The 13,111-nt window shown below is 44.8% G+C and overlaps 2 protein-coding genes across 4 annotated transcripts in view; one reads left to right on the top strand and one right to left on the bottom strand.

Moving 5' to 3' along the window:
- Positions 1-3,492, top strand: part of tmco4 (transmembrane and coiled-coil domains 4) — a 78,227-nt gene extending 74,735 nt beyond the window's left edge. For all 3 annotated transcript variants that reach the window (XM_052039236.1, XM_052039237.1, XM_052039239.1), the window contains one exon: positions 2,526-3,492. In XM_052039236.1, coding sequence (XP_051895196.1) covers positions 2,526-2,831 — 306 coding nt within the window. In that variant the 3' untranslated portion in view covers positions 2,832-3,492. The remainder of the gene's footprint in view (positions 1-2,525) is intronic.
- A 2,456-nt stretch (positions 3,493-5,948) lies between these two features.
- htr6 (5-hydroxytryptamine (serotonin) receptor 6) lies at positions 5,949-9,534 on the bottom strand. The gene is made up of 3 exons (XM_052038987.1): positions 8,446-9,534; positions 7,461-7,619; positions 5,949-6,383 (listed from the first exon to the last, which is right to left on the bottom strand). The coding sequence occupies exons 1-3, from the start codon at positions 9,532-9,534 to the stop codon at positions 5,949-5,951; spliced, it is 1,683 nt and encodes a 560-aa protein (XP_051894947.1).
- Positions 9,535-13,111: the final 3,577 nt, after the last annotated feature.

The raw sequence follows: 13,111 nt of genomic DNA, 5'->3' as shown, positions 1-13,111 counted from the left end.
AGTCCAATTGTCAACTCTGAACAGAACAGTTCAGCAGATTCGAGTTTTTCACAACTATATTAGAAAATGTTTATCCGAGGTTTACAAGTCATTGATGCACAGCTGTTCACAAGGTGGCAAATATTTATCATTCCAGACACCTTCTATGCCATAAAGAATGCAGGAATATACCAATGTATGTTTCTCTTGAGCATGGTATTTGAATTAAACCACATATTGACATTGATTCTTGAAGTACTATTTGGAATATAAACATACTGTATTTAAAAAGTTGTGTTTACTATTTATCCCTTCCCACTTGAAGCGTTCCTTGTTTTGTGCAACCTTTCTAACAGAGCAAAGTGCAAAATTTATAGATTCTCTGAGCTTTCAATACCCTAGAAAATCAGCAGCCAACTGATTTTGGAATTCATGTATCATTGATTATTCTTCAGAATTTCCATAGGGGTGTGCATGTCTGGGCCAGCGGTGCTCGAGTCGAGCAGCAGATACCAGCGAATTCTAGTTCAGCACATTTGTTTCTTATTTTCTTTGCTGCTTTTAAATGCACATTGGAAGAGGGGGCTATTTAATATTATTAGCAGAACTGATGAATTAATACTGAACATTTTGTTGAATTGTTTGTTGCTAACTGTTCAAATTAGTAACACAACCCCGAGCATAAGCAAAATGCTGCTTGTTCAAGAAAATCATTCTTCATTATATATGCTCAAATCCATCCCTTCTACTCTGACTTATATTTAACTAATCTCAATATACACCTCCCCCCTCACTGATCAGCTCTGGTCCCTTGTGTCCGAGCTAATCAAATTCAAGACTTACCCTTTTCCACAAATTTCTTTGCAGATTTGTCCCACTGTACTTTTGTAGCCTGTACCCATTTCACATCCCTTCCCATGGCCTCAGGTTCTCAGTTTATGAACTTCTCTACAATTCTACCCTACTCCAGCTGACTCCACATTGATGAGACTATGCAGTTGTCTCTAATAACACATAATAATTCACACCTTACACCCCTGCTGGTCTGTTTCCCTCTGGCTTAAAAAGCCACTTCATTTTCACCAAATATTTTTATCATCCCTCTCAGCACTACAGCAAGGGCCATTTACTTCCCTTCATCAAGCAGCTTGGGATGTTTTCTATGTGCTTGAGGCTGTACAAACAAACTGTATTTTGATTAACTCGCAGCAGAAATTTAAAGGAACTCATTCGTATTATTGAAGCAAACACAGACTTTACCTTTACAGTCTTGAATGTTTAATGCAAGTCAATTAACCAAACACAGAAATGTGTACTTAAGACACCGTGACAATAATAAATGTATTGCTTTATAGCACAGTTGGCACTAGATAGTCATTTTGGTAATGTTTATTATAGGAGAACATTTATTTTGAAACAGACACAAAGGGAAATAGCTATGATACAGTCCAATGGACTCAGTGTGTTGATTAATTTGTGTTTGTGAGTGACCAATACAGACCAGGACAGTTCCAGGTTCAACAATCAGGTTATTCTGTTGAAAGTAGGGTGGCAATAGGAACAATACAATACACACCTCATATCATTGGAAGAGGGAGAGCAAAATAGCCCAAGAATATCACTGCCAATTACTATCCATTAACTCCATTTAATAATAAATGCTTTTGTGTAATGTCCTTTGAGGACAATGTTGTGTTCTGCTGTTCTGCCTCTATAATTCAATAATCTGCTGATACTCAATATCCAACTCCTTTGTGTTAGTTCACAACATGTGAGATGCCAGAACTCAACCCAGCATCCTAGAACTAGACCCAAGATAAATCATTGTTTTGGAAAAGGACGTTTCCCAGGATGAGAATGTGCCAAGATTAATAGATGATTTTATCTCATTAACTTGTTACTTTTCCTTTTTATGGCAATTAATTTGCAAACTGTTCCAAGGTGCTTGATAATATCTTCAGCTAAATAGTAATTGATTACATTAAAACTGATGTAACGTCCATGGAGGTTCCCTTGGACCGTAGCTCAATGCGGTTATTCTGTTCTTAAACCAATGAAGAACAATTGTTTGCATTAAATAGGGCAATATTTCTTCTAATAGTCAAATAAAATGAAAACACTGCCATCCTGAAGGGGGATCATTTAGAATCAACGTAAAATTTGGCTTCAATTGATGGAGAAACACCGAGCATTTAAAACAAAGTCACTCATCAACATCAGGGCATTGCAACTGATTCACTACCCCAGCTTATTCATGGAAGGCAGATAGGTCACTGGGGGTTGGAATTCTTTCCTTGAGCATCCAAGTAGACCAAGTGCCATAACAAAAAAGTTAGTCCAGGTTTGGCAAACAGAAAGAAGCTTAATGTTATGTACTGTGCAAGGTTATACTTTAACAGCACCTCTGCTCAATTGTGTGATCACTAACCTGCAGCTGTACCACGTCTAGATTTAAACAATTGGTCCATGTCTCTTTGGGAAGTGAGTAGATGCACTGTGATAGGCAAAGAACCACTTTTTCATCCGCTGATGTTTTTGTTTTGCAGGTGAATGGACACTTAGATTACATGAAGCAAATGGACACAATACTAAAGGCTGTAGGTGTGAAAACTAAGGATTGCCGCCTGGAGGACAAATGGAATATTAGCCCCAGTTCTAGCCCAGATGAGAAGTGTGTAAGTAAAGAAGGAGAGGAGCCTTTAGATAATGCAGAAATCAAGTCTGCTGGAAGGAATGAGTCACAAATGGCCATTGCTGAGTCCTCCGATTCCTTGTTAGAGGGGGATCTTTTGGAGTCACCAAAGACAAGCCACCATTCTACTGGTGCAGAGGATTCAATACCAGTGGTATAATCCACACTTCCTCCTGAGAAAGGTAGAACTACTGATCGTGAGGTGTTTTCTGGAGCCCCTGAGCTTGCCAAAGACCAAGAAAAAAGTTCATAACAAATACCAAATCTGGTTGTCCTGGAATCTGAATTAAATTGAAGTATAACAGACAGACACAACTGAGAATCCAGGGGAATAAAGATCGATGACGTGCACTAGGTTTGCTGTAATGGGAGACTGGACCAGTTGGTGATTTGTGTACCTTCTCTGTGAAAGCCTTATTAATTAACTAACATAGTAATTTAGTTTTGGACTGGAATATTATTTAATTAAGTGTGATAACATTGCTGTATTACAAGTGAGCTGCTAACAAAAAGGAACCTCATGCTGTCTATCACCCTGTGCTTTCCTTTCCTGCAGACTCTAATTTGGTTTCAGAGTCAATTTAACCTCCATTCTGTGCTGAGAAACTGGTTCTTACCTGGATTCCACAAGAAGGGAAATTTAAGTCAAATTCTTAATCACTCATCCACAACCTCTGTTCTAATCACATTCCTACGACACACCAAATTCTCAAATCCAATGAGACTGCTGCCATAAAAAAGGTATCCAAGTTTATGGATATGATGCTGGGTAGTAAGCTCAGCCTTGGCTATAATCTTGTATAATTAAAACATTCTTCTGACACCTTGTCTTTGTTTACTTGAGGAATAGCCACTTGGGTAAGGAACCAGCTGAAATCCATACATCTTGAGTTGGTATTTGCAAAGAAGCAGTGTCTGGGTACAAAAGAACATTCCACCTTACAAACTTCTGACTTGAAAGGTGTGTGATAGCTTTGAATCTGAGAGGATAGAAGATGGTGTCAATGAGAGGAAATTCCAGCTACCTCTTGTATCAGTGTGAGAAAGCACAGGAGGGAACAATGATATGAGTGAAACAAGTAGCAGACAGTATACATCATTAAGAATAGAAGACTATATACTAATATCATTGAGACAAACAAAATGTATCAGTGGGAACAGGAGACCAGGCCATAATATTTTTGAGACAGAAGACAAGCAAGTATCACTGAGAAAGCAAACAGCAAATTATGATATTAGGAAAATTATGATATTAGGATATTAGAAAAAGATGGAGCAGACTCAATGGGCTGAGTGGTCCTTTGTCTTGTTGATCTTGTGAAAGAGAGAATAGAACATTTCAAAATTTGTGAGAGACGATGGCAGAATGCATTGTGTAGAAAGATCACAGTATCAGCAAAATTAATGAGCTGATTTGTAAATGTTGGTAAAATAAGTGTTGGGACCTTTGATTTTAAAGCTAGAGGAAGCTTCCTTCATTGCACATTGTCATTCTGAAATTCTATGTTGTGTTAATGTAGAGGTAAAATTCTGATTTTTTACAATTCACTTGATCTTTGAAGGGCTCTTTCTAGGGATTCACAAAGGAAGTTTGTCAATCATGTGAAGTCTCTTATTCATTCCTGTTTCCCCGTGGTTATACTGGGTTCATTGCATATAATAGTGAGAAAGCACTCAGGAACAGATTCTTGCCGTAATTCCCCTAATAATCCCTGATGAAGCATATGTGATATTTGCAATATGTAGATGAGAAAGATTGTTGGATATTTTGAATTGTGCTGTTCACTGCAAATGTCAAACATTGCACTAACCTAAACTATAAAGATGGATAATTATAAATGATGTCTGACCTATAAATGACTTGTCTCAATCCTGGCATCTGTTTTGAACAGCCCCGTGCTTCACAGAAGTCTGATCTCTCATTTGATATTTTTAAGAAGAAAATGTAGTGTTTCCCAGTACGTTCATTACTCTACCTGTCATTGTGAAGAGTTATGTATTAATGGACCAAAATAACACTGAAATACTAATGCACAGGAATGAAAATTATAATGAGAACTCACACAGGGAAATGATAAGAGTATCCTTCGCCCCCTCAAGTATATTAAGTGTCAAGTTGTGAATGTGAACAAACCACCTCTACCCCTGTGGGATTCAAAGTATATCTCTGGCTCTGAAAGCACTAGAAAACAAATGAGATGAGGTCAAGATGGTGAAGATGAAAAGGGTGGCTGCAATTACTGTAATGATTGGTTTTATTTTACAGTACACTGTTGTAATATCAGTGATTCATTTCTGAAACCAGACCCTGAAATTACCTTTGGTGATGTTTTATATATTTAACACATTCATGTGACATTTTGTTTTGTAACTATTTTCTCTCAGCAATGGGTAAATCTGGACAACAGAGGAAGTATAAAGGATGAGCCCGTGTTCTACCCACTTGCTCCTCACCTCTATGTGTGGCTCTCAGATTTCCCATGGTGCAAATTTAGTAGGTCTTGGACATTAAGATAAGATACTAAACAACCAGGTTGGAACAGGAAAATGTTGTTCTCTACAGTGGTTTCACCTGTGCTAACCTGTCAATGAGCCATAGATGCATCCAGGGCAAACATAATTGACATTACAAATATCCAAGGTGAAATGACAAATGTGTTTACAGTCACTGGTAATAAAGAAAATTCGCTCACATAAAAATGTGAGCATCAAAGTACTAAAGAATGTGGTATCACACCCAATTTAATCAGAAGAGTTAAATCCCAAACAGTTCTGATTTTAAAAAATCATTGACTTCAAATATTGACTCTGTTTCTCTCCCCTCAGATACCACCTGACCTGCTGAGTGTTTCCAGCGGTAATCCACCATTTTTGCCTGATTTTGTTCTGTATGCTTCCAGTGTTTAGGTTTAGGTTAGGTTCATGTGTTGTCCTTCCTGCTGGTTACACTTCACTCCTGTGGATTTGCACAAGGAGTGTAGGGTCTGTAAGTTTTCCAAGAGATCAGTGATATCCTTCACGTGCACACTTTGAATGTGCAGCTGTAACTGTAGAAGTCATCCAATTTGGGCGCAGGCTGAATCCAGGCCAGTTGAATGCTGTCCATAGAATGGACTGTCCTTCCAGAACGGTGACCCAGGTGAAGCTTTGAAAGCCTATTATCTCGAGTATATTTTGGGTCCATTATCCCCCATCTCTAGTCAATGGATGACCCCCTAATTCTCGTCCATTCGGGACAGCGATCTGATCTCTGATTACGCCGTGGGGGCGGGTATACCTAGTCCATTGGCGTGTTCAGCTGGTTTATGTGGAATTCGTGATCTGACTGCTCCAGATCAAAGAGATGCAGCGAATCCACCCCCGTGGTGTCCTTGAATTTGGCCTCGGTCACCTTGTGTGGTTGGCCGCCCGGGAGCAGGATGTGATCATTCGTCTGGATGACAGATTCGGCTGAGTCAGTTTCTGGCTGAAGAACCAACATATTTCTTAGGGTCAGGCCCAGCCGCGGACCACTGTGGGAGTTTCTCATGGTGAAGGACACTACACTCGGCCGCCTCTCCCACCAGCGCCGGGGACACTGCAGGTACTTAGCAATGGCCCGTTTGAAGTCTCGCATGAAGAGAGGGTAGATGATGGGGTTCATGGTGCTGTTGCAGTAACCAAGCCAGGTCAGTACATCGAAGAGCAAGGCCGGGACGCAGTCACAAACCGCCTGTGGGACCGACAGGACAGAGAATGGCAACACAGAGTCATCACCCCCGGACACAACGGCGAACGTGGTGAAATCACGATGTTCGTCAAAATCCCTAAAACCCAACCCGACAAGGAATAGGGGTAAAACTGATAGGAATTGTAAACTTTCCTGAAATCATCGTGTAAACAGTGCGATGGACTGTTCCCGGGAGCCAAAGGTGGACATTGAATCTAGCGGGAAGAGATCCGGAACGGCAGCAATTTGGCGAATTTACAAATAACGTGATGGGAGAATCTTAAACTATCGCCCTTTGCAACAGAAAGCCCGAGACCCAGGAACACTCTCCAATATTTCAGTCAGAAACGGCAACTTGGAATCGCTCGCTATGCCGAGCAATCAGTTCCACAGAGGGCATGTTTTAGTTTTGAACACCACCCACAGTGAAAACGTATGGGAGAGAAAGGTGGAAGCAAACCGAGACGGGGTGGACGCGGGGCGTGAGTGAGGCAGGGGCATCGGCGTTTAGAACAAGTGCATGAGACAGAGCAACAAGGGGACAGAACGCAGGTGCACGCACGGTAAGGCGGGTACACGAGGAACAAAGGCTTGTTTATTCAATGCCTCGGAATAGTAGCTCTCCCATTTTGGACTCTGGATTTCGTGTAATTCCATCCTAGGTGGATTACACGGCGGGCAACTGTAAGGTTTCCACAGGTATTTCCTGCCACTGTCACCGCTTGCTGGCTCAGTCGGGATTTTAGTTGAGCTAGGAGCTTGGCGTTTTGATTCATGGCTCTGGACACGCGGGGAGAAGGAAGTGGATTCATGTAGGAGCCCACCCAATTCATCTGTCGCGGTAAAGTGGTTAAAGAGGCCACGGAATAACTTTGAAATGAGAGTTCTTGCATGTGGAGAGGTTCCAGGCAGCTGGAGACCGGGGATTGGAGACACAAGACTCCAGATGCTGAAATCTGGAACAACAAACAATCCCCCCCCCCCCCCCACAGATGCTGCTCGGCCCGTTGAGTTCCTGCAGCAGATTGTTTGTTGCTGGAGAGAACGGATTCCCGTCCCCCAGCCCGGACGCATGCTCACCTGCGTAACATTTGCCACAAAGAACGGCAGCCAGGCTACAAAGAACATTCCCAGTAAAATTCCCAGAGTCAGGCTGGCTTTCAAAGCCCTCTTACTGTGTTTGGTGGTAAATTTTCTACTGTCGCTGCCTCCCGCTGATGGATTCCGAGCTCCACCGACCTGTGTATGAGAAGAGCGGCAGTCAACGCTGCGGGCATTTTCTCAGGGAAATCCGAGCGGGTTTCAGGATAAAATAGTCCCTCAGGAATAGTGACAAAGGAACCCGAAGAGTCCCTGCGGCTGTAATTCCCAATTCTTGAAAGGGTGGAGAGCTGGGGGCTCGTGAAAATTACTTTGAACCTTTTGAAAATTGAGTTTAAATTTGGCAAATGTAAATATAAAATCAAGTGGTGGATATCTTCTCAATTTCTTCGGGTTGAAAAAACCTAATTGTGGATGCAACTGGGAAATGGAACATTTTCCCAAATTCGGCTGGACATGGGCGAGTGCCCGGAAAAGGACTGAAGTTTCTTTTGCCGCTGGGGTGGACCAGACTCCTTCCTCCCGGTGGGCTGCACCGGGCGGGAGCCCCTGAGCTCAGGGCGCTGTCTCAGGTGCTGAAACTTAAAGCTCCCCCTGCGCCGGTACACAACCCCAGGCAGCTGTTGCAACTGATCTGTATCCAAGCACAGTGGCCTAACTGTGCCCCTGCTGCCGTGGCACTGGTTCTCCGTGTTTCACAGCTGGTTGCTGAATAAATTATAACCCGCACCATAACAGCGGGAAACGAAAAATCAGACCTGAGCAATCATCTTGCTTCCTCAGATTATTTATTAGGTTCGTGTGGGGAAACCCGGTCTGAACGTGGTCTGTTCCACGGGGCAATCGGAATCGCTTGCCCGCACTCCCTCCCGTGTACTGTTATCCCGAGGTTTGCAGCGAGGACAACCTGTAGCTGCAATAGACCTCATGCTAATTAACGAACTACTGCAAGTGGCTCCATTACCTGCGCGGGGTCATCAGAAGTGGTGGCCACGTTGCTGGTGAGAGAGGCCACTTGCACAGCTTGTCTCCGGGCAGCCAGCAGGATCCGACAGTAGGTGAAGGAGATGGCTACCGAGGGCAGGAAGAAGGTGAGACAGGAGGCTATGAGAGCGTAGGGCAGGCTAACCAGGAGTCTGCACTGAGCGCCGCGCACCTCCACCGCGGGACCGGAGTTGAATGCCTGGTTCTCAAAGTCCATCTCATGCCATCCCATCTCAATGGGCAGGAAAGAAGCCAAACCGGCCAGGGTCCAAGTGGTGAAGATGAGAAAAAGGGCTCGGCTAGAAGTCATCCGCAGCTTGTACTTCAGGGGAGAGGTGATGAGGAGGTATCTGTCCAGACTGATTACACACAGGTTCAGGATGGACGCGCTGCAACACATCACGTCAAAGGAAGACCACACCGAGCAGAAGCCACTCTCCAGCACCCACCTTCCGTACAGCTCGTTCAGCATAGCCGGGGGCATCACAACCAGTCCGACCATCAGATCGGACATGAAGAGGGAGACGAGGAAGTAATTGGAAGTGTTGCGCAGGGAGCGCTGCGTAAAGATCAGCAAAATCAACAGGAAATTGCCGGCGACGGTCAGCAGGCTGATGAGGCAGAGAAAGGCTGCGATCCACGCACTGCCCTCCTGGGCCCCTCGCTCGGTGGAGTTCCCCTCGGCCGTCGCTGCCCTCTCCATGTGCACGGCTAACGGTGCGCCGCAGCAGCAGAGCAGATGGCAACCGTCTAGCAGCCTGAGCGGAGGACAGAGCCGGGCAGGGGGAGTGTGACGGGGTCGGGGGGTGGGGGGGGGAGAGGGGGGGAACACATGCAACAGTTCCAGCTGCCGGCGGTGCACACGTTCAGTGAGGCTGCACACTGCGAATGATTTCCAATTGCAACTGCGGCTCAGCAATGTGTCTGGAAGAGTGATGGCGATGCGCAGCAAACGGACACCACACCACAGCCCAGAGTGCCTGCGAGCAGCGGTGTTCATGTGCCGTCCTTCGACAAATCCGGAGTAACTCGTCCAAAGGTTCCATCCTGACCCCCGACTGCCCCGCATGTTAGACGGGAGGGAGAACGAGGGACGGAGAATTGTTAATGAGACCCGTCCAAAGTGAAAGGTCTCCTTTGGTAGGTAGTTACGTTGGCCGCTCCCTGGGGCATCGGTGAGTTCAGGTGTCCGGTCTCACTAAGTATTGTCCTGTCCGACACGGGTGTACTGAAAATGGGACGCTGACAGATGGGAGCACGGAGTAAACCAGTTCTTGCGTGACCTCCTTCCTTCGAAGAGACTCGGGATGCTCAACGCCTTTGGATGCTCCTTCTCTATGTTGAGCAGTCGTGAGTTAGCGATTCGTGAGGATGCCACACGTTGTCAAGCCAGTACCCCTCTGTTCCAACAGCCAAAGGAAAATTCAACTATAGTATTGCGGGAAAAAGCGGCCTGACAGTACGAGGGAGCGATGGACTTTCTCCACTTTGTAAAATGTTGTTGATTTTCCAGGATGGCTGGCAAGGCCAGCGACCATCACCGCCTCTGGGTGCCCATGAGCAGACTGCTCTGCTCCGTCACTTCAGAGTCAACCGCGCTGTTGAGTCTAGAGTCACTCAACGGGTCAGACCAGCGTGGCAGATTTCCTCCAAGGGCCCTAGTGAACTAAATGGGTTTTTGTAACTATCCGGTCGTTACTAAACGAGTTCCGGTGAGTGGTCACGTCCACATGCCGACACTGGACGCTCCAGGCGCTGCCGTTGCTAAAGCTTCCCAGGACAGGGGAAACATTCCATGCGTGTTCTCAAAGATTCCTTTGACAAAGTGAGATGTCCTCATGAATCGCTGACCCGTGACTGCTCAGAATAGAGGAGCATCGAAAGGCGTTGAGCATCCGGAGGAAAGGAAGTCACGCAAAATCTGCAGCAGGAATGCAGAGTCTCCCGAAAAATTCAGCCACCTCACCGCCCAGCACTTCCTGCCCCACCCATGGCAAAGTCTGCGGGCCTCATGAAAATCACCCTCTGTCCCAAGGGGCTGCCTAAAGAGAAGGAAAGTTCCTATGAACTGTCTAATTGCATTCCACCCCCTTTTGTCAATATCGCTTCCATGACGGTTCATTCATGCTGGGATAACATCTCCAATTTCCCTCCAGGGCCTTTCCTAGAGTATAAACAGTGAGCATCAGAACAGAATCTTGCCCTGCCACGCACTTGCTCCTAGTACCCAGACTTGCCATTTACACCTCACTCATGCATAATAATACCTGTTATAAAAATATAATCATCACTCTCCACTCTTCTCTCCCACCCTGTGCTCTCCCTGCTCAATTTATCAGTAGGACCCACCATTTGCTGCCCAGACAATGTTCCCCAATAACCAAGTTCCCCTTCCTGGCTCTGTGCCAGATGATGTGCTACCTCAGATACTCTGTTTAAGACTGGATGTTATTTAGTTCTTCTTTTCCCAGAGACTACCAAGCCTATGGAATGCGTTGCTTGCTGGTGTGGCGGGTGATGACCGAGAGAGCTGAACCACTTTCCAACTGGGAGAGAGAGAGCATCATACTGAACTTGATCATTCCAGGAGATCAGAGAAGAATTTTTAACTCGACCTGGGTTTTTTTTTTGCATATTCCTGGAGATCACACATCTTAAAGTAACCACATTGACAAAGAAGAACACATATGTGGGCAGCTGAGATTAGGTGAGTCCAGAGGAACCTTAATGGTCCAATCGTCATGTGTGGCTCAGGCTTGATGACCCAGCTGGTCTTCTCCTGCTCAGTAATATGTTCATGATTAATATCAGAGATTTGGCTGAGAGAACCAAATGTCATATTTCCAGCCCTGCTGAGGTTACATCTGGTGGGTTGTGAGTGGAGACACTGATGAAAAGAGGCTTCATGGGGATATAAACCCACTGAGTGAATGGACTAGAACATAGCAGATGGAATATACTGTGGAAAAACATGAAGTTACCCCTTTGGTGCACCAAACAGAAATACAGAGTATTTTTCAATGTGTATATTGGCCTTTATTACAAGAGCACCTGAGTACAGGAGTGAAGTTGACTTGCTGCAATTACATTGGGCCTCAGTGAGATTGCACCAGAATATTGTGTCCAGTTTTGGTCTCCTTACCTATAAAAATATCCTTGCCATAGAAGTTGTTCACTAGGCTGATTCCTGGGATATCAGCTGCCACATGAGGAGTGATTGAGTATGCTGAGCTTGTGTACTTAAGACTTTTGAAGTAGAAGAGGAGATCTCATTTCAACTTACAAAATTCTTACAGGGCTTAACAGGCTGGATGCAGGGAGGATGTTTCCCCTGACTGAGGAGTCTAGAACCTGGGATTACAATCTCAGAATAAGGAGCAGACCTGTTAGGACGGAGATGAGAAATTTCTTTATGCAGAGGCTGGTGAATCTTCCCCAGAAGGCCAGGGAGACTCAGTCATTGAGTTTGTTCAAAACAGAAAATGATGGATTAATGAATCAAGGGATGTGGCCATAGTGTAGGAAGATGGTGTTGGGGAGAAGATCAACCATGATCTTGATGAATGGCAGAGGAAGCTTGGAAGGACAAATGGCCGACACCCGCTCCTAGTTCTTTTGTTCTTATGTTCACTTTTCAAGTCTGTTGACTGCCCCTTCTCAAAATCCCTCTCTTCGTGCAAACTTTAGCTCTCAACCGTGTCCTCAATTTTTCTGAAAATCCTGAATTATATCTCTCCAATTATATTCTGCCTCTGCATTAACTGTGAGTAATGCTTCTCACCTTTCTCAATTTTTCCACAGTCTATGACACAACTGACCATAACATTTATCACCAATTCTTCTGTTGCCCAGTGGTGTGCGACTGCACTTGCCTGCGTCTATTTTTACCTTCCCAAAGAATATCCTGAAATGTCTTCAGTTCCCTCACCTGCACCATTACCAAAGTAGTCCATCAAGGATCTATCCTTAACCCTTTCCCATTTCTCACCTGCAAGCTCCCTTTCCACAGCATCACCTGAAGATGTATAATCGGGTTCCACATCTCTGCTGATAACAGGAGGTGTCTCCCCAGCACCTCCTTTGACCCTCCATTCCTCTGTGTTGGCAGATTGCTTGTCTGACATGCAGTCCTAAGTGAGATCTTGTTTAATATCACAGGGACAGAAACCATTCAACCTGCACCTCAAGCTGTTTCCAAACTATCAATTCCATTCTCCATCCTTGGCCACTCTCTGAGTTTTGCCATCCTACACGACTGGTTACATTTCTGGACCTGCGCTAAACTGCTGGCTCCATATCCCACTTAATATAAAGACTGTTTAATTTCACCATCTTAATATTGCCCATCACAAGGCTTTGGAAGACCAGCAGACAATGCTGGTCAGCAAGCAGAGGGGTGACGGATGCTGTTAGTTGGGATAAGGGCAGGAGACTTTGTTTCAGCTCAGACTGTGAAAGGTGGGAGGCCTGCCAGGAGAGTATTAATGTTGTTTGGTTGATGGTAACCAGATGACCCAAGGCAGGATGAAGATCATTGTTACAGAAGTAGAGATAGGTGATCTTGGAAGGTCAAAGACAGTTAGTGGTGCAATCAGTGTATTTTTGATATGAAACAATATTTGAATTTCTGATTGATTGTAAATACC

Source organism: Pristis pectinata, chromosome 26 (genome assembly GCF_009764475.1).
Source record: "Pristis pectinata isolate sPriPec2 chromosome 26, sPriPec2.1.pri, whole genome shotgun sequence".
Lineage (NCBI taxonomy): Eukaryota > Metazoa > Chordata > Chondrichthyes > Rhinopristiformes > Pristidae > Pristis > Pristis pectinata.
This window is presented reverse-complemented; position numbering and strand designations above follow the sequence as displayed.